At 48.0% G+C, this 20146-nt stretch overlaps 9 protein-coding genes across 9 annotated transcripts; 5 read left to right on the forward strand and 4 right to left on the reverse strand.

The window, feature by feature from the left end:
• Positions 1 to 880: 880 nt before the first annotated feature.
• Positions 881 to 2515, forward strand: N7469_007160 (aldehyde dehydrogenase ALDH; the record flags this gene model as incomplete). The annotated part of the gene is made up of 3 exons (XM_056646078.1): positions 881 to 1002; positions 1073 to 1272; positions 1332 to 2515. The coding sequence occupies 3 exons, from the start codon at positions 881 to 883 to the stop codon at positions 2513 to 2515; spliced, it is 1506 nt and encodes a 501-aa protein (XP_056499519.1).
• Positions 2516 to 3208: 693 nt separating this feature from the next.
• Positions 3209 to 4098, forward strand: N7469_007161 (dihydrodipicolinate synthase family protein; the record flags this gene model as incomplete). The annotated part of the gene is made up of 2 exons (XM_056646079.1): positions 3209 to 3675; positions 3741 to 4098. 2 exons carry the CDS (start codon positions 3209 to 3211, stop codon positions 4096 to 4098), a joined length of 825 nt encoding a protein of 274 aa, XP_056499520.1.
• A 164-nt stretch (positions 4099 to 4262) lies between these two features.
• Positions 4263 to 6592, reverse strand: N7469_007162 (Zn(II)2Cys6 transcription factor; the record flags this gene model as incomplete). The annotated part of the gene is made up of 3 exons (XM_056646080.1): positions 4263 to 5333; positions 5373 to 6310; positions 6364 to 6592. The coding sequence occupies 3 exons, from the start codon at positions 6590 to 6592 to the stop codon at positions 4263 to 4265; spliced, it is 2238 nt and encodes a 745-aa protein (XP_056499521.1).
• A 249-nt stretch (positions 6593 to 6841) lies between these two features.
• N7469_007163 (uncharacterized protein) lies at positions 6842 to 8088 on the reverse strand (the record flags this gene model as incomplete). The annotated part of the gene is made up of 5 exons (XM_056646081.1): positions 6842 to 7099; positions 7160 to 7614; positions 7679 to 7756; positions 7807 to 8012; positions 8072 to 8088. The coding sequence occupies 5 exons, from the start codon at positions 8086 to 8088 to the stop codon at positions 6842 to 6844; spliced, it is 1014 nt and encodes a 337-aa protein (XP_056499522.1).
• A 366-nt stretch (positions 8089 to 8454) lies between these two features.
• N7469_007164 (alpha-hydroxy acid oxidase) lies at positions 8455 to 10080 on the forward strand (the record flags this gene model as incomplete). The annotated part of the gene is made up of 8 exons (XM_056646082.1): positions 8455 to 8548; positions 8671 to 8807; positions 8872 to 9106; positions 9163 to 9315; positions 9364 to 9438; positions 9502 to 9758; positions 9833 to 9909; positions 10005 to 10080. 8 exons carry the CDS (start codon positions 8455 to 8457, stop codon positions 10078 to 10080), a joined length of 1104 nt encoding a protein of 367 aa, XP_056499523.1.
• An 846-nt stretch (positions 10081 to 10926) lies between these two features.
• N7469_007165 (uncharacterized protein) lies at positions 10927 to 11324 on the forward strand (the record flags this gene model as incomplete). Its single annotated transcript, XM_056646083.1, has 3 exons — positions 10927 to 11073; positions 11146 to 11210; positions 11279 to 11324. The coding sequence occupies 3 exons, from the start codon at positions 10927 to 10929 to the stop codon at positions 11322 to 11324; spliced, it is 258 nt and encodes an 85-aa protein (XP_056499524.1).
• Positions 11325 to 11602: 278 nt separating this feature from the next.
• N7469_007166 (bZIP transcription factor) lies at positions 11603 to 13310 on the reverse strand (the record flags this gene model as incomplete). Its single annotated transcript, XM_056646084.1, has 2 exons — positions 11603 to 11706; positions 11783 to 13310. 2 exons carry the CDS (start codon positions 13308 to 13310, stop codon positions 11603 to 11605), a joined length of 1632 nt encoding a protein of 543 aa, XP_056499525.1.
• Positions 13311 to 14187: 877 nt separating this feature from the next.
• N7469_007167 (cytochrome P450) lies at positions 14188 to 15875 on the forward strand (the record flags this gene model as incomplete). Its single annotated transcript, XM_056646085.1, has 2 exons — positions 14188 to 14592; positions 14709 to 15875. 2 exons carry the CDS (start codon positions 14188 to 14190, stop codon positions 15873 to 15875), a joined length of 1572 nt encoding a protein of 523 aa, XP_056499526.1.
• A 1405-nt stretch (positions 15876 to 17280) lies between these two features.
• egl3 (putative extracellular endoglucanase/cellulase) lies at positions 17281 to 19007 on the reverse strand (the record flags this gene model as incomplete). The annotated part of the gene is made up of 5 exons (XM_056646086.1): positions 17281 to 18266; positions 18320 to 18417; positions 18479 to 18543; positions 18617 to 18828; positions 18884 to 19007. 5 exons carry the CDS (start codon positions 19005 to 19007, stop codon positions 17281 to 17283), a joined length of 1485 nt encoding a protein of 494 aa, XP_056499527.1.
• Positions 19008 to 20146: the final 1139 nt, after the last annotated feature.

A 20146-nucleotide genomic window follows, 5' to 3' on the forward strand; every position in this document is an offset into this window, starting at 1 on the left:
TATTGCTTGTTCCATCATCCACCCGAATCTAAATAAGTATAGAGCTGATCAAACCTTTCATATTCTCTAACATATAATTTGATATAATCTCAGTCAGAATACCAAATAGCTACCCAAGTAGATACCAAGAAATCGGAGATACAATGTAATACAGACTTCGATAATCCGTGCCAGAATAAGCATGGGAAATACATGCTAATGGCTATAGTGGTTCCCGAACCTTTTGACTGAAGACCTCTTTTAGTCAAAAGAAAATTGATTTTTCTAACAATACCCATTTGTTGCACTGATTGCGGCTATCGAGCGCCGTGGTTTGTTAAAAATGTCCTTGGTTTTTCGAATTTTTCTTCAACCAGCCCTAAGATTATGACTGCAGAGAATACATGGATGTTTCCAAAAGTCCCAGGGATTAACCTACAATGTTGGCTATCATAATATACTGGGCAATATATTCCATCTACACCCTGGTAGATAGAGATCTACTACTTTGTATAGTATCAAACTGCCCCGCATGCCCAGTTGCTACTGACGTAGGCGGGGTAATCTGTGATTGATGTTAAGTCAGTCCGGTGTCGAGTCAATTCATTCCCTGATCTCCATGGCCACCCTATTAGTCGATTACAGGACCTATTCCACGCTAGTCGGATGTGATATCCTCTGGAACCGCATGGACCTAACGGAGAGAGTTTAGTCGTCGGAGTCGCTTACCATTTTACTCTGGCACGACTCCACTTCTTCCTAATGTAGTAATCTGGTAGTAATCTACTCCATAGTTACTCGCATATGTATATGTATATCCCTTCCTTTGTATCTTCTTAATTTGATTTACATTTCTGTACCCCCTGAGTCTCATTTCGATTCTTTTCACATTTTCTATTCAATGGCTTCGGTGGAGATTGTTGCGCCCAACGGGCAGCGCTATCAGCAACCCACTGGCCTCTTCATAAACAACGAGTTTGTCCCCGCAACCGGTGGTCAGACTATCATTTCTTTGGACCCCGCGTTAGTTCTCCATGGCCATAGCACTTTGATTACTTGTTCCACTGTGTAAATTTGACTAACTTTACGGCAGGACTGACAAGCCAATTGCCACTGTCGATGCTGCTAGCGCAGAGGATGTTGATCGCGCAGTTCAAGCCGCCAAAGCTGCATTAGTGCACCCATCATGGAAGCTTCTCCCAGCCACTGACCGTGGCCAGCTTATGAGTCGTCTAGCGGATCTTCTCGAACAGAACAGAGAGCTCCTGGCCACAATTGACGCCTGGGATAATGGTTTGTGCTCTGATATATATGGTAACCAGTTTGAATACAAACACTAACGCTCTTCCTAGGAAAGCCCTACCACGTCGCGCTGGAAGAGGATCTGACCGAAGCCATTGGAACTATCCGATATTATAGCGGCTGGGCCGATAAGACATTTGGACAGACAATCAACACTACACCCCAAAAGTTCGCTTATACCATCCGGCAGCCAATCGGTGTTGTGGGCCAGATTATTCCGTGGAATTACCCTCTGTCCATGGCAACCTGGAAACTGGGTCCTGCTCTGGCTTGCGGTAACACGGTTGTCTTGAAACCTGCAGAGCAGACTCCTCTCAGTGCTCTGATCCTCGGCAAGCTGATTAAAGAAGCTGGTTTCCCTCCCGGCGTGGTCAACATCGTTAACGGCTACGGCCGTGATGCAGGTGCTGCGTTGTCTTCCCACCCTCTTGTTGATAAAATTGCCTTTACCGGATCTACAGCAACTGCACGGGAAATCATGAAGATGGCTGCTGGCTCGTTGAAGAATATCACTCTTGAGACTGGAGGCAAGTCGCCGCTACTTATCTTCCCCGATGCTGACATGGACCAAGCGGTTAAATGGTCGCACTTTGGTATCATGTCTAACCAGGGCCAAATTTGTACTGCTACTTCGCGAATTTACGTGCACCGTGAGATCATGCCCTCTTTCCTGGAGAATTTTAAGAAGGCCGTGGAGAGCGTGAAGATTGGTGACCAATGGGATGAAACCACATTCCAAGGTCCCCAGGTCACTCGCCCACAGTACGAGCGTATTTTGTCGTATATTGAGATTGCTAAGAGTGAAGGCGCGACTATTCTCACTGGTGGCGCTCCCCATGCCCTTTCCGACTCTAAAAACAAGGATGGATACTTCGTTAAACCCACTGTCATTACTGATGTCACTGATTCTATGCGCATTGTGCAAGAGGAGGTGTTTGGTCCCGTTGTCGTGATCCTGCCTTTTGAAAGCGAAGAGGAGGCTATCAAGCGTGCCAACGATACTACATATGGCCTAGGTGCGGCTGTTTTCACTACAGACCTCGAGCGGGCCCATCGTGTTGCTGCCGAGATCGAATCGGGTATGGTGTGGGTAAACAGCAGCCAGGATTGCGACCCTCGAATTCCCTTCGGTGGTGTCAAGCAAAGCGGCATTGGCCGCGAGCTCGGTGAGGCTGGCTTGGAGGCTTATAGCCAGATTAAGGCTGTTCACGTCAACATGGGCAACAAGTTGTAGATAGCCAAAGGTCATGATTATGATGTATAAACTTAGATGGATTTAGGATAGACATTTCAAATATGGAACTACGAATGTTTGCCAACCTTGTGAAATGCTACAAAACTCGTATTATTCATGCTGCCCAGTGCACTCAAGACCTCGCAGAGTTTGCCTATTACACCCTACTAACAGTTTAGAGATCACTGTATCCATCCTACAATCCCAGGCTCAGGCGGTTTTCTTTCTTATCTCCATAGTACGTACGTCCACGGATGAAAGTTGACATTGTGAGAATCAGTCAATCCCTTCTTTGGAGTTCTACTTGGTAAATCAAATTGAATATTATTCTGATAAACGATTGATAAGAAATCCCCACTAAGACAGCTAGCTGTATTTGCAATGCGTAAGGCACCTTGATGACTGAATTAGGGCTATCCCGGAGTCTCTTTCCTTCCTGCGTGAGTGGGCCCAGCAACTTGCAGCAGGCCGTTCCGCGGAACTCCAATTCTCCAATTTATACAGATACAGTATACATTCCATAGGAACATGAGGAAAGAAGAAAGCAACTCCGTTCTATCTTGGTATATTTACAAGTGAAAGCCCGCACTATGATGCAGTATACTACCCCTCCATCTTTAATTATATCGCCCCTCCTCCAGACCCGAAAACCCGAACTACAACAATATCAAATTCAATATATCTTTTCCAACAATGTCTGAACTCAACGGTATCATGGTGGCTTTGATCACCCCATTCAATGATGACCGGACCAAGATCGACGAGGGTCGTCTGCAAGCACACATCGAGCACCTCATCAAGGCTGGCGTCCACGGCCTTGTCCCCGGTGGTAGTACCGGTGAATTCACTGTTCTGTCCACAGCCGAGCGCAAGCAACTCACCGAGCTATGCTTGAAATTTGCTGCTGGCCGTGTTCCAGTCGTCGTTGGAACCGGTAGCACCTCCAGTGCTGAGGCTATCGAGCTCTCTGCTCACGCCGGTCAAGCCGGTGCCGCATCTGTCATGGTGGTTCCTCCCTTCTACGACCCCGTCGATCTCGAGCAATTGCACGAGTTACTTGCCGAAATCCATGCCGTTTCAAAACTGCCCATCATGTACTATAACATTCCCGGTGCTTCTGGATTGACTCTTTCCCCGCGGAACTTGCCGGCCTTTCCAAGGTTGGCGTCAAATACATGAAGGATACCTCTGGCAATGCGCCGGCTCTTACAGAGCTGATCTTTAGTCTCAATGATAAGATTACCGCTTTCAATGGTTGGGATAGCTTGACCTTCTATGGTCTTGCTGCTGGTTGCCCCGGTGGTGTCTGGGGAGCTGCTAACTTTATCCCCGAGCTGGCGGTTGAGCTCTATGAGGCTGTTTCCGTGAAGGGAGACCTGAAGCGTGGCCGTGAGCTTTGGACAAAGGCTTTCCCCATTTGCAAGTTCCTTGAGTCGCACAATTACTGTGGTGCTGTCAAGACTGGTGTCGAGCTTATCGGTCAACCTACTGGTGGACTACGTAAGCCCTTTTCTCTTCTGAAGCCTGAGCTGCAGGCTGAGTTGAAGCAGCTGCTTCAGAATGCTGGAGTTAAGACTATCTAAAGAAGTTTCGAAGCTTTCTTGTTTATAAAATGATGTGAAAATGCTGTATAGAATCGTATGATGCCATGTTCATGACTTATTTTCATCGTTCCTTCATGTAGCACATAATATCCGCTAACCATATAAGATATACAAAGTGCGAAAAAGACATAGATAGAACTACTTCAACAGAACAGAGGCCATATTTGTTCCTCTTTAATTATGTCAATCCAACATGGCATCGCATCTCCTCGATTTGCTGATAAATGCTCATCTTGTCTTTCCCATGACTTGATCATTATGTCACGAGCAGTCGGCAGTGCTGCATATCCGCACATTGAGCTTGCATCATCAAGCCACTGCATAATTGCGTTACGCCTTGATGCAGTGAGAGCTTCGCATCCTGCGATGAAAGCTGGCCAAGCTGTTCCAGGCCCAGTCGGACCATCTTCTAATAGTGAGGCTCTGCATGCTTGAAGCGCATGAATAACACTATCGACATGTCCTTGTAGGACAGCGGGGTGAGTTTCGCGGACTCGACGATAGAAGAAAATGACAAGAGCTCCACTTAGAGCCTGTAGCATATGCCCATGTGGTACGGATGTAGCTTGCATATCGGTGGCTTTGCCTCTTGTGAGACCCAGGTTGAATGAGCAGATCATATTTTCCAAGCGCATGGCGCGACGTTGTAATGATTCCCATTCTTCGAGATTGACATTCTTGCCCAAATTTCGAGCAACCAAAAATGTAGCGAGGACATTTGCTAGTCTCGTGGTCTGTGATACAAGACTGAGCCATGTCTCTGGAATCCCATAAATCTGTTTGTATAGTGTTTCAGGGAAGCTGCGTGAGTCATGGAGATGGATGTCGTGGAACCCCGAAGCTCGGTCTTTTTGCTCGTTAATGTTTAGATCACTGTCTGATTGTTGGTTTTCAAGTCTGAGAAAGTCATCAAGTCTAGGGTTAGGCTCGCTTGGAGCTACCGCATTGGTATTTCCCGACCAACTCGAAGCATGAGAGCGTGATGAGGAACTGAGGGTAGCAAGGCATGAATATGAGAGGCTATAATCATGAAGTACGAAGGTGCTTTCCCCTACAATCCGAAGCCACGTGTAGACATGGTGTAGGAGACGGGCTTTTTTTGAAATTCTCCTCTTAGACAATCCTCGAAGTCGTAAAAGCTTTTCCGCATCAATCAAGAAGCAACGAGCATGTTGTTGTTGTCCAGATAAGATCTGCATTTTGTTAGATCCGACCTATTGGAGTTTTCAAAATGAGACAACGAGATTACCTACCGCATATTGCGTGAGTATATTGGCCGCCATGAGCTGGTCTTTATATTTGGCCTTCTTTGGGCCTTGGGTTTCATGTCGTAATGAGGTCTGAATGTGGTCTTTTGCGAGATTATATGTTTGATTGGCAATCTCATACCAGTCTTTGTTAGATTGTGTTAGATCTGGTTGTGGTTTCAGAGCCAGATCAATAGCAGAGCATGCAAGCAGGCCATAGAGATTGGCAAGACGAGCATGACTGATACCTTCTGTACCGAGGAAAGTAGTATCGCCAAATGCTACAACTGCAGCGGGTAGATTCAAGATCTTCCAAGGGGATTTCTGTCCGAATGGGATGGCCATTATTTGTGGAATAACAGTGTCTTGAAAATGCTTCAGAAGAAATTGCGCATCCTTAGGTACTTCATTCTCTGAGGAGACCATCTCTATTGGAGTCTGTTGAGGTGTCAACCTTTGCATAGGGTCTTCGGGACCTTGAGCAAAACTTTGAAGAAGCATGGCATCATTTGCAAGATCGATTGAGAAGTCATTAGGCATCGTTAGAGTTGGATGTGTGGCAAACCCCGCTTGATCAGGGCTGAAGCTAAGAAGATCGGACCAATGTAGAAAGTCGTCCATTTGCGACAGAGAGTCAATGATTGACACTGGACTAGAGTCCAAAATCTCCTGCGGTATGACAGCATCCGCTAGGTTACTTCCAGGTAATGGCTCAACGGCATTTATGCTACTGCTTTCTTGAGCTAGCGGCGTTCTAATTGCCGCGGGGGCTTCTGATGCTGGGCCTGAAAAGTCGAGGACTGCGAATGGGCCAATGACAATATCATGCTCGAGTGAACGATCCGGATCTCGCGATCTCGTGTCAACCTCGGCCAAAGATGCATCAACAGAGCCGGATATCAAATTTTCCCCGAGGGTCGTGCTCATAGCAAGGCGTGATTCCTCTATACAAATCATTTAACACCGTTAAACAAATTTAACCACGTTATGCTCATACCTGTATAGAGATGTCGACGAGTACCACGTAGCCCGCCATCAGCATCACCCGGATCATCTTCACGCATCCAAAGGACTTGATCGGGGAAGCCCTCACAAGTAACCCCAAGAGCTCGGCATGTTCGGCATGCCGGCCTTTTCTGGTCGCATTTGACATGTCGCCGCCTACAAGTGCTGCAGCCACCAAGTACATGGGATCGACGAGCGCGCGCCCGCTTGGAGCTCGCCATTGAACTAGAACGGATAATACGATTGAATCAGAAATCAAAATTCATATATTCATTCAAGTCCATGGCGAGGAATGAAAATCCGGAGTGATGGGGGAGTTTGGGGCCCCGCAAAAACCACCGGAGTCTCTTGCCAAATTGGATATTGCTTATCGCTTATCGTCGATCTAATTGCCCCTCCAAAACCTTGAGGAAGGTTGGCAGGGATTTTTACATCATGGCCTCTTTGTAGGAAAGGGATGCCCGAACTTCTCACAATTTCCCCAATCGAGTCGCCTCCACCTTGACTGTCGTCGGAATCTCCTGCTCCACGGAGTGTTGTTTGGGGGACCATCCTAAGAAGCGAGTTGCTCGCTGAGCATCTCCACGCGCATTGGTGCCCCAAAAGACTCGAGCGGGTGCCCACAGCTTATCAGCCTCATCGGCGCTGAGGCTCTTAACATCAGATGTGTCTGTCAAGCCCAGGCCATGAGCTGCCTTTGCGACAAGCTGTGAGATTTTCCCAAAAGACTGTAAATGTATTAGTCTCAAGTTTCTTGTCACTTCATCAGAGGAGGCGAATTAACTTACCAGCTGTCCATTTCCAACGAAGAAAAGGCCATTCTGATTCCACAAGTCGGCTTCAGAACCCTGGACGGCCATCTCAACCAGCTTGACAAATAGATCACTGAGGTCGAAAATATGGATATTGCTCCAGGTGCTCTCACCCTTGCCCACCTGAACCACTTGTCGTGTCTCGATAGCCACCCGTGAAAGCTCGGGGATCTGCACACTACGCTGCTTGGTGACACCTCGACCCTCACCATAGATGATAGGTGGGAAAATGAGAGCAGTCTTCGGTCCAGTCACTTTGTTCAGGAGATGGTTGTCCACAACCCGCATACCGGCATTCTTGCGGATGATATCGCGGACTTCTTCCGCATCGTCAACATCACCGTAGGTCTTGTTAGAACCTTCACCAAAAGTACCGTTCACGATATCGGGGACAGAGATAACACTTGCACCAGATACTTGGATCCAATGACCTGTGGTATTTTGATGAGCAAATGAGCAAACAATAATTTCCTCTTTTGCGTAAGCGTAACTTACCAGACTTGGGTCCATTCTGCTTCTCAAGACCACGAGCAATAGCCTCAACGCAAGTCATGTTTTTATTACTAGCAGCATCTCGATACTATCAGTATTGTTTCCTTCCTTTCTTCAGAAGGGAAACTTACTGATAATCACATCCGCCCTAGATGCCTCCTCCTCAATCAACGAGGCAGAATCAAGGTCACCCAGCACCACACGTACATCTGGAAAGACCTTTTTGATAGCATCGGCCTTCCCACTATCTCTCAGTAAGATGCTAACATCGTACTCTGGATGACTGGTCTTAAGGAGGTGGAGAACATCTCCGCCAATGTAGCCGGAAGCACCAGTCCTGTTTTGGGTAAAAGGTAAGCAGGCCACTAATCCAAGATCAGCAGGACCACGACTCACAGGAAGATTCGAGCCATGATAGTATAGGAAGACTTTCTTGTATGCCGAGCTAGATTAGAAGCAGGCGATCATATAGGATTGTGTCTCGCTGTTTGAACTGGCGCTTTATAGAAAGCCGTGGCAGCACTGCGGGGAGGCATTCTGCTGCAGGAAGGCCGTCCCGAGGTTGGCCATGCGGGGACTCTGCGATAGGAAAGAAACTCCTTTAGATTGTGTATACACATGGAAGGCATGTAGAGGTAGTGCTCTAATTAGGATGCTATTTACGATCGTCGAGGACCTTTTTTGGGAAGGCAATAGCTTACTTAATTCTGATACTCGTCGTGTGACTCTCTTGTGTTCCTTTTATTTTCCCTTATACCTCTTCCGTTATCCTATACAGCATGGCCCATCGTGGTGAGACTCTTCATAAGGATGTCTGCTGCATTGCGGACTTGAAGGAGCTGGGCAGCAAGAGATTGTCTCCCATGGTTAGAGGTAGGTTCCCCCAATTCCGTGAACAGAACAAACCCAAACATAGCTAAGACCAAGGTTGGTAGATTATTATAATGAAGGAGCCATGGATTTGATCACGTAAGGCCCTCTGAGAAACCCAATAGACGAAGATACTCTCCTGACCTTCTCCATCATCAGTCTGCGCGAGAATGAGTCTGCATACGATCGCTACCGAATCAGACCGCGAATCCTAGTCAATGTGGAGGATATTGACACAAGCACTGAAATCCTCGGAACTAAGGTGCGCAACTCTGATATCAATTGAATATACTAGTAAATGGACGCTAAGTCGATTGATATGATAGGTCACTCTCCCATTCGGTTTCAGTCCTAGTGCCTCTCACCAGCTCGCACATCCAGAAGGCGAACTTGCGACTTCGCGTGCAGCCGCCAAGCATGGAATCGCTATGGGACTGTCTTCCTACTCGAATTATCCATTGGAAGATGTAGCCGCGCAGGGTCTCGGCAATCCTTATGCGATGCAGATGTGTGTACTTAAGGACCGAGCACTTACGGTACAGCTACTAGACCGTGCAGAGAGTGGGTGATACTTCCCATCATACTATGATTCGATTCAGTATTGACCATGTATATAGAGGCGGGATATAAGGCATTGTTTTTATCAGTTGACGTCCCAGTTCTTGGCAAGCGATTGAATGAGTACCGCAATGACTATACATTGCCGGCAGATATGCAGTGGCCCAATATCCTCAGCAGTGGAAGTGACCACTCAGATCGCACTGACTATGGTGGGTTTGCCCGTACAAGGTGGATATGACCGGGACTGACTTGAATAGACCCCAGTCTAGACTGGGAAAAGACCATTCCCTGGCTCAGGGAGCACACTTCCCTGCCTATCTGGCTCAAAGGAGGTAAGTAGTACGTGCCAACCTGACAAGATCTCTCATGCTGATACAAGCTCTTCCACTCTGCAGTCTGCTCTCCCGAGGATGTGGAACTCGCTATCGAGTATGGTGTTGACGGGATTATTATCTCCAATCATGGTGGGCGCCAGTTAGATGGTACCCCATCTACCCTAGATGCGCTGCGTATCTGTGCCCCAGTCGCCGCTCGAGGACGACTGCCTGTCGCGGTTGACGGTGGAATTCGTCGAGGATCTGACATATTCAAGGCACTAGCTCTAGGAGCCAACTTTTGCTTCTTGGGACGAATCCCTATCTGGGGGTTGGCTGTATGTTTCTGTCCCTGTCCCTGTCCCCATTCATGACCACGTTTGATGGACCCCCCCTTGCTTACCCCGTAAAGTATGATGGACAGAATGGAGTGGAACTGGGGATCAAGATTCTGCGCCAAGAATTAAAGATTACCATGGCGTTGGCCGGGTGAGTGTCTCTCGTGGTGTTTCCGTTATCTTCATTGGATAATCTAGAGATAGAAATTTTCGTGTGATAGGGTCGACTGACATTCAACCTTTCAGGTGCCGCAATATCAGCGAGATCCAGAAAAGCTACTTGTCCGTGCTTCAACCAGATGGTATCTTAGCCAAACTGTAAATTTCCAGCGGCTGTTCATACTGGCATAAGGGAATGCAATACGCGACAAGACACGATGGACGCGATCCGATTATCCGATCAGCCCCGTGACCGGTGGAATGCCAAGGCTTGGCAATCAGCCCAGCTCAGCCCTAACCGCTCTGACTCCCCTGCAACTCCGTTTTGTTGGGGGCTGAGGGGTCTCATGCTACTTTGGGTGCATGACATCGTCTTCCGTACAATTCTGTTTGTACCTAGATCCCAATCACTCTATACTCTGTACTCTGTTAACTATTTCTCTTTCTTCATATCTTCTTATGCGTAGACCCACGTAAACCCCTAAATTAAGACACACCCTCTAAGCCACTGCGTGGCGGTGTGTTTACTCGCAAAGCAGATGCCGCAGTAAAGGATAGGCAGCACCATTCTGATGAGTACAACACTATGTTTAGCACCAAAACTGCAGCCGCCTACTCGGGTGTTCCTTTTGGAATGGAAAAGGCTGTGGATTGTGCCCCTTTTAAGCACTAATCAAACTAAACCCATTTGAGAGAAATTATTCGCGGCTGATCCTCCACATCGAACCGTCTTACAGCGACTATTCTATTTGAGTACCCATGTTTTTTTTATTCATTTTTCTTCTACTCTCAGCGCTGCTGATCCCCCGGCTAAATTTATTTAAATTGTCTGCCGTTCCCCCCTGCCGTTAAATTTCCCTTCTTGTTTTCTATTTCTTTCAGTGGTTTAATTAACCTCAAACATCTTCTCAAACAACCTTTCCGTACTTTCACCCCCACTCTCTTTCACCACCCACCGTTTCTCTCGCTGCACCCCAGGAAATCTTTCCTTCTTCAACTACCAGTCACAATGTTCAACTTCAACTTCTTCAAGTCTGCCCCGGTTGAGTCTGAGTCCGCGCCTGAGAACCAGTGGAACGCCAACACTGTCGCTATGCAGCAGCCTTCCAGCCCTGCTGCTCCCTCTACCAACCAGCAGGTTGTCTCTGAGCAACCCGTAAGTACCAAAAAAATCCAAGAATCTGGGCGACATGTAAGCATTCGACTAATCAATGCTTTGCCGTTTTAGTCCAACCAGGAGGGTATGAACATGCAGCTGCGTGGTGGTGGCGGCGGTGGTCTTTGCTGCGGAATGTGAGTCGCAAATGCCTCTATAATCCATGAGATTTCTATTGTAAATTTGACTAACTAACTGGCTTTAGCTGCGCTGGTCTGGCCTGCTTCGAGTGCTGCGAGATCTGCTGTTAAACTCTCTCTCTCCCGCCGCTATCAAAACCGGAGTCGATGGAGCCAACATGCCCTTAACGATCCGTGATGAATAAGCCTTTCATGGGCCTGGCTTTGCTTATGTCCCTAGCTCTCCATGTTTCTTCTGCGATTTTCAAGACTGAAATCAGATGTCTACGCAATTATACCCAATGCCAAAAAATTCAAATCGCGGATTGATTCTCCGTATTGTACAATTATTCTGCTCTCGTTTACTCGTATCTCATTGCCGTATCATTTCTGCCATGGCCTTGAATCCGTTAGCTCAGAGGTCGTCGGTGAATGGCTTTTCGCAGAGCCGCATCAACATCTCCGAGTCGAAATCCCGGGGCTCGGCCTAAAATGCGGAGATTGGAAAGGAGCACTGAGAATCATCATGAGATTAGCTTAACCCAGGTCAAGGAGACAATGGAGACAATACGTAAGATAATAATACTCACAATCGAAGAAAGCTTCTACATCCAAGACATAGGGGACCGACCCCAAATACGTTGCTCCGCTCATGTCACTTGACGCCTCACTTGGCGAGTTGTAGGATTGCAATGCAGAATGGTCCCGCGATACCCCATAGAGCATCGCGACTGTTGATGACGGCACTTTCATCCACATCGATGAATCATCTGAGGCCAAGCCTCGATCTACCAGGTACCCCTGGACATCATGGCAATCAAACCATTCACCATCTAGATCCAATGCACGTAGACGATCTGCATCACTCATTGCCAAGTCACCATATTCCCCGGACTCACTAATCAAAGGCTCCACATTTCCACTCCAATCTTCATCCCAGTCTTGGATTCCACCGCGTTGTAAAATCCTCGTCATCCGCCGTAGAATCTTCCCCGGTCTTCGCAGTTTCTCGGGGTAGATTGGTTGTCCATCTATACCAATCCGTGGGTAGTGTGTGCCTGCACCTCCCAGTTTGTAGTATGGTAGCTTGTTCACTTCCAAGGGGTCGCCAATCTCAGCTTGCAGTATACGTCGGTAGTTACGTCTGATTCCGGGCATATCGTGGATGCATGGAATGAGGCCGAAGACTCGACTCATTAAGTCTGGGCTTGAACAAGGATCTGATAGCCATCGATACGTATGCTCTAGACAGAAGCGCTGGAGGCGACGGGCGAGATCGGATTCTTGGTGGCTATAAGTGTAGATTGTTGTTGTGGGGAAAAGACGGTTGATCAGAGGAGATGGAGATCGAGCTCGAATGTAAGTATGTTCTTGTGATCGATTTTTACTCTGAATATCTTCCCAATCATTGAGAAACCGCATATTCGAATGAGAGACATCATATCCGAAGCTAGCGCGAATTATTTCAGGATTGACTCCATCTCCGGTGGGAATTTCATTGTTGTTGTTGTTGTTGTTGTTGTTGTTGTCTTCCGTGGGTGACCGCACTTTCTCAATTTCCGTCAAAATCAACTCTCGCGTACGTGCGATCTTTGATAAATTCCCAACAGCCAGACTATTGCCGATCCTAGAAGACTCAGACTCAGAGCCTATTAAATCCGTAATATTCGACAAGGTTTGCTCGAGCACTTCTACACGTGTTTTGAGGGCTTGAATGGTGGCCTCTTTTTTCTGTCTGTAAGTACGTTGTGCTCGACGGATTTGGAGTCGCCTCTCCTGGAACAGAGTCAGCGGTGGTTTACGGGGTACAGTACTCTCTCTCTTCTTCCAAGCAAAACACAATCTGGAATCGGGATGTGATACCTCAATGGCGGCCGCATCTTTCGCCGTCTCCAGTCTAGGTCGACCTCGTTTGCGCGATTGACCCACAGTCACGGTCTTCTCCGAGTTGTCTGGTTTGGCAAGACGCGGGCCTGACTTGCCCTCCGATGACGATTGAATCTCAATCTTTTCATTCTCGATCGACGGTAGACTGGGTAGGCTGTCCGGGGTCTCGAGTTCAGGTCGATGTTGGCGTTGTGGTTCGTCCAGCTCGAGATATGACCTGGTCGATAACATATCCGGCGACAAGCAAAAGCCCGGTCGCGTATTCTCCGAGCCAGACATGAATAGGTGTTACAAGGACAATCGAAGGGATTTTATCGATGGTCAACTATCTTGATATCGATCGTGATGGAAATAAAGAAAGGAATGACACGATGTCCATATTGAAGAGGAGTCACGATGGCTACTTTGAATTGTTGAATAATCGCAAATGAGGGAGACCTCGGCACTGCCCGAACCGTCCTGCACCACACCACATCATGCAGCAACCCACGAGCTAAGGGTTTGTTTCTTCCATGATCTCCCCCAAGCTGATTAGCTGCAGCTGTCATCGCTTAATTTCCAGAATTTGTCTCTACCCCGGGCTTGATCTGGTCGTTTCCGGAGAGACGTTTTAGTACTATGTCCAGTCTACTAAGCCACAACCAAAGTCTTCACACATGCCACTCCAGGAACATGGTCTCTTTTCGTCAGTCAGCTGGAATGTGGATACTTCAGATCGCTCATTTTGATTCGATTCGGTGTGAAATCCGCAAACTCAAGATCTGACCCCAGTGGGTCTTCTACTACAAAGGCAAGGCAACGGGCGTGCCGGCACGGCCTTGACATCCACTCCGAGCACCTGCGGGCGATCTAATCGGAGTCCACATTGTAAATAGAGCGAAGTCCGACGCTCCATCGTTTCTGACCTCCGTGCTAATCGCCATTGGTTCTGAGCTTGGGGATCATCCTGTCTGTGTGTTCCATCCCCCACTTGTAATGCTTCCAACCGAGGCCTTGGTGTGAAAACTTGAAAGGAAGACCTGAATCTATATATTTGCCCTATCGCCCCCCCTGTCGTGAACGCGATCGGATCGTCGATGACCATTTATTATTCCGGCGCACTCCAGCTATGACCACCACCTTCCTGTTAGGCTTCGCGGCCGCTGCACTGGTCCTACAGATCATTCGTGTGCTGGTTAACTCCTGGCAACATGCCCGCAAAGCACGAAGCTTGGGCTGTGGCAGTTTACCACGCTACCCGTGCTCTGACTTTCTTGGAATCGGAAATTTGAAAGCTAGTCTCGCCGCAGACAAGGCCAACATTGTGCCTCAGCTCTCTGAGAACCGTGTGCAGACGATCAGCAATATTGAAAACCGCTATGTGACGACATTCATCATCCGGAACCTCGGTCGCGATCTTCACTTCACCATCGATCCCAAAAACATTCAGGCTGTGCTAGCTACGCAATTCAAAGACTTCGAGCTTGGCGAGGTTCGCCGCCGAAGTATTCACCCCTTATTGGGCACTGGCATTGTACGTCATCCCCGCCACTGAAATGGCGGAGGTCTTGCTTAAGCCTCCTCCTCCCATCGGAGCTATGTGTGAGGACCAACGAACGATATACTGATATTTCTATTTGCTCGATCTAGTTTACTGCTGACGGTGATGAATGGTCTCGGTCTCGTGGCTTGCTTCGTCCCCAATTCACCCGTGAGCAGGTTAGCCAGCTGGAGCTGGAAGAAGGCCATGTCCAAAAGGCCATGCAAGCTCTCCCCGTCGCAGCCAATGGATGGACTGCAGCCACCGATATTCAATCTATCTTCTTCCGCTTGACAATCGACAGCGCAACGGAATTTCTCTTTGGAGAAAGCGTGGAAAGTCAACTCGGTGCTCTGAAAGGACTTGACCGAATTGAGGATTCATTCGCCGGCTACTTCGACAAGTCTCAATGGGTCTGTGCCCAGCGATCTCGGTTTGAAAAACTCGCTTTCATGGTTAACAACAAAGAAACTCGATACTCCGATAAGCAAGTCCACGAATTTGTTGACAAGTTTGTTGACCGAGCCCTAAAAACCGCTAAGAATGAGAAATCCGCACCGGTGGATGCCGAAAAGTCTTCGCACTATGTCTTCTTGAACGCTCTGGCCGATGTGACCCAGGATCCAATCGAACTACGCTCTCAACTTCTGAACATTCTTCTGGCTGGTCGTGATACCACCGCTTCGCTCCTTAGCTGGACCTTCCTGATGCTCGCCCGTCACCCCGAGGTCTTCAAGAAGCTGCGCGAGACGATCATCGAAACTTTCGGCACCTATTCTAACCCCCAAAACCTGACATTCTCTGCGCTCAAGTCTTGCCAATACCTGCAATACGTCATGAACGAGGCTCTCCGTCTGTACCCCGTCGTTCCATTCAATCGCCGCCAGGCCACTCGCGACACGACTCTGCCACGAGGCGGTGGCCCGGATGGTGAGTCCCCGGTTTACATCAAGAAGGGCACTGCTGTTGTATACAGTGTCCACGTCATGCACCGCCGCAAGGACCTGTGGGGCGATGATGTCGAAGAGTTCAAGCCAGACCGTTGGGCCAGCCGTAAAGCGGGCTGGGAGTACATTCCTTTCAACGGTGGTCCTCGTATTTGCATTGGTCAGCAGTTCGCTCTGACTGAAGCAGGCTACGTGATTGCTCGCCTTCTGCAGCGCTTTGATCAGATTGAAGACGTCAACCCTGATCAGAAGCCCCGTTGGAATCTGACTCTGACCAGCTGTCCCGCCGATTTGGTCACTGTCCGTATGCACGAGGCCTCCGATGCGTGAGATTCAGCTTTGAAAATGTAAAAATGATTTGGATATTGGTTGAACGGCTATTTGCATTCTAAAGCGGTGGAGGCTGTTTTGACTGCTTTTGGATTTGCATTTGAGATTGGCCTTGTCCCCATTTATTAACGAACATTTACGACCTTTCTTGGGACAAAATCAATTGCACTGTGTACTTTAAATCATGTCTTCCTCTGAATTCAGATTGAGCTCCACTTGCTTCTCTCCTAACAAATTATGCCTGAGTCCTTGGATCAGTTGCGTAGTACTACCCGTATGTAACATGTAAAACCCCTAAATTAGTAAATTACCTAGGCTGTAGTTCGTGAATCCGTTAACACACCATTACCGCCGAGGTACTTCAAGGACTCGGGCCTGTTGAGTTTTGGCGGGGCCCAGGAGGCGCTGAAGTAAGATACAAAGACTTTCCACGCCATCAATATGCCCGCTTATGCAGTCTTAGATACTTTGCGCGAGGCTGAAATGTGTATTGTTCCTTGTGCTGGGAATCTCGAGGCCATAGTTCATTGTCAAACACTAGTGATAGTGATTTAATGCTTGTACAAAGTCCCTGGGGTCAGGAATCATAAGCGTCATAGATATAATTCCCAGAAAGATCAAGTCCGCGGTTGAGTAGGTAGAGCCATATACGCTCATACTGAGAGCATGCTTCCTGATCCCGTTACAGAGGGAAAGCCCTGAAGTTGTCAAGTCAAGTGCATACAATGAAAGTATAATATGATGGATTCAGAATATGATTGATATCCTCACCAGCTGAAGTTCTCAATGTACTACGTGTCGTATGGTGTATCTTACTAAGATCAGGCATTTTCCTGATCAGCCAGCTGGGTCATGGTTGGTGGGATTAGTGGTTGCGACAAGCTTCTTCCCCTTGTTGCTACAGGCGTCAATGGCGCACTAGTGAAACTTCATACACGTTCTGTTGGAGATTTCAGCGTGTATCTCTCATGAATTTTGATTGGACTGTTAACTAGGAAAAACACTCCTGAGCACTTAAAAGCATGTCGAGTTTTTGATAGACAGCATCATATGAATATGGTTGTAGATTCTGTCGCTATATACACAATGAGAGTCTAGGTAGACTTGCTATAAATTTTGTTTGGGAAACGATGAGGATCGGCATCAGAGCAAATTTTGAAGAAATTTCAAATAGAATCCGTTCCATCAAGTGGACACAAAAAAGGTGAATTGAAGCACACTGAGACTTAGACATCAATGGATGTCCCAGTGGCCAAAGAAGTGAAGATAAAAGATATAAAAAAAAATGTACATGCGAGGATCAAGCCCCAAGAAGAAAGTAATACCCGACCCATCTGAACCATCTCAATCCCCGTTCTATATCCTACAATAGTTCATTTGAGTCCCCAATTATATTATCCATGATTTACAAGCACTGGTGGTAGAAAGGATTTTGCACAACGCAGGTAAGACCACTTGCGCAAGTGGTGCTACCAGTCCAGTTCTGTCCACCGCACTGGTAGTACTTGGCGACAACATCGCCGCTAGCAACGGGAGTGCTGGTGCTAGCAGGCGAGCTGGTAGAGGATTGGATAGACGAAGGCGCGCTGACGAAGGATGTCGGGACAGCGGTGGGGACATCGACGGGGATAGCGGACGGGGAGAAGGTAGGGGAAACAATGGGGGCGGCCGATGAGACGGCACCGCTATCAGGAGAGCTGGAGGATTCAGTTGAGGGACTTGTAACTTCAACTTGAGTGCTGGGGGTGCTGGTAGCAACCACGTTCACGGTGGAAGAGGTGCTAGATGAAGTGCTGGAGCTGACGCTGCTGCTGATGCTTGCAGCGGCGGCAGTGGTAGAAGCCGAAGATGAACCAGAGTTACTCACGAAGTACTCCTTCAGGATGGGCAGGTAGGTCGAGTAAGCAGGGCCATCAGTTGGCTCCAGGCTGTACATGTAGGATCCCCACCAGGGACCAGCCGACCACCATTCAGCACCCATCCAAACGTCACTGTTGTCAGACATGTAAGAGAGCATGCCCTTGACGGCAGTTTCACAGTCAGAGTTGACACCACCGGCGAACTCGCCGATGAATCCCTTCTTGTTGTTGTCCTTCAGCCACTGAGTGGCCTTGGTCAGGCGCTCCTTGCCAATGGTAGAGCTGACACAAGTCTCCGAAGTACCAGAGCTGTCGGAGTCGAGGTACTGGTGCATCTCGTAGACGATCTTGTCCTGGGAGTCGGTCAGGCCCTTGAGGTTGTCGTTGTTGTCGGTCCAAGACCAAGCACCGCTGTAGGCGTTACCCTCGACGAAGATGTACTGGGTCTTAGCACCAGCAGCACGGATACCGTCGATGGCAGCCTGGTTCAGGCTCAGGACAAGACTCTGGTCCATGTCGTGGTACTCGTTGTCTGATATTATGATCAATATCTAATTTTCGAAGAGAAAAGGTGATTCAACTTACTAGTATCGAAGATGACCTTCTCGTTGGAGGCAAACTCGGTAGCAACGGTCTTCCACCAGGCTTTGAAGTCGGAGGTAGAGGAGATGACATTGCCGGAACTTTACAATTGTGAGTAAGGCAATTCATTGAAGATTCAGTAATTGAGGTGGAAAGTCATACTATCTGCCGTAGTTGTGGGGATCGAGGACAGCATAAGCACCGCTGTCGGTGATGAACTTGACAGTCTATACAGATCATTGTCTTAGTATTCATGTTGGTTCCGCCTTTCCATGAATTTCGACGATACTCTTGACTTACAGACTTCAGGTCCTTCAGATAGGTAGCATCAAGGCTTCCAGTCAGGCTGGAGGGGACCAGACGCTCCATCAAGAAGGGAACACGGAAGATGTTCATACCAGCCTCACGCAGGACCTGGATCTTGGAGGTCACAGGCCAAGTATAGTCAGTGCCAAGAGTACCAGGGATGTTACCCTCACCAAACTCAGCGCCAGACTCGCTGACACCAACCCCTAAGTTCTATCAGCTCAAATGGCCATGGTAGATCATGATCAAAACAAGACGTACAGGTGAAACCATTGGCGGCGCGCTTGGAAACGCTACGCTTGTTAGGAATAACATCACGACCACGAGGATAAGCACAGGCCAGGCTAGCGGCACTGGCAGCCAGAATAACGTTGGTGAACTTCATCTTTGTTGATAAGAGAATGTATGTCGAACTTGTCGAGAAAAAATGATAGTGATAATGAAGATGAAAAAAAAAGAAGGAACCCTAACAAGAAACCAGTTCTTGAAGGCAAATGGAAAAGAATGAATGAATGGATGTGACAAAAAAGCGTGCCAAGGAAAACTCGAAACTGCTGGAGGGCTCTCAGTTTATATAGACAGTTCTTGTTTTGATGCGGACATCAGACAGTATTCTTCCATTTGGCTTAGCGTTGTCTATCGAGTATCGTCTGATACAAGGTGTGGGTTCATCATTCAAAGGTCCCGCCAGGTACAGGATCACTATGCATCCTCTTGGCTCATAATGTCAAGACTCCTTGTGGGGACGGCTAATCTGGAACTCGATTTTGCCACGGTTTCTCCGGAGATTGGGGTTCGATGGTCTGGTATTCAGGATCAGGGGTATAAACGAAGACCCTACCGAGACTAATGTTTGCAAGTCTTAGAAGCCACGAGATCAGACACGAACGGCCTGAAACGGTCATAACTTGATGATGCGGTGAAATATACAATATAATTTCGTCAAGATACCCAATAGTTAGGGAAGTAGTTCGTTAACTAGGGCTTGTAGAGGTACCCGGTCGGTAATGAGGCTGGCGCGGAGTGGAGTCGAGGGATGAGGGTCCACAAGGAATTCAATGTGATTTAGACTCTGTTCTGGAAAGCCATTTTGTAGGTGGGATAATGAAAAGAAATTGTTCCGGTACGTTTGTGGATTCAATTTTTCCCTTGTTGGGGTTATGGCCGAGGCGTGAAGGGCGCCGGGTAGATGAGCGATACTTAAGGTGAAACATGACGGAGCGTTTAGCATGACAGTCCGGTGAATGCGCTAACAATGTAAGGCCCAGCTTGTTTCGGAATGCCCTTTACCAATCGGTACATGATGTCCTCTAGTGTTCGAGTTGATCTGTACTTTTTTTTCCATTAGAATTGCAGGTTCCTCTGCGTCTCAGAAAGATCAGGATGGTTTTTCTGCCGCTTCGTCTACTTGCGATCTACAGATATGTATCAGTATGCATCTTAAAAGTGTCCAGGTGTTTTAGTTATAGCTAGAGCAATGGGAGACTACTTCGGCTGTGCCAGTCGATTGCCATAGATAAAGCA

This window comes from Penicillium citrinum (assembly GCF_028827155.1).
Source record: "Penicillium citrinum strain IBT 23319 chromosome Unknown utg000006l:1.0-3011923.0:1.0-3012962.0, whole genome shotgun sequence".
Lineage (NCBI taxonomy): Eukaryota > Fungi > Ascomycota > Eurotiomycetes > Eurotiales > Aspergillaceae > Penicillium > Penicillium citrinum.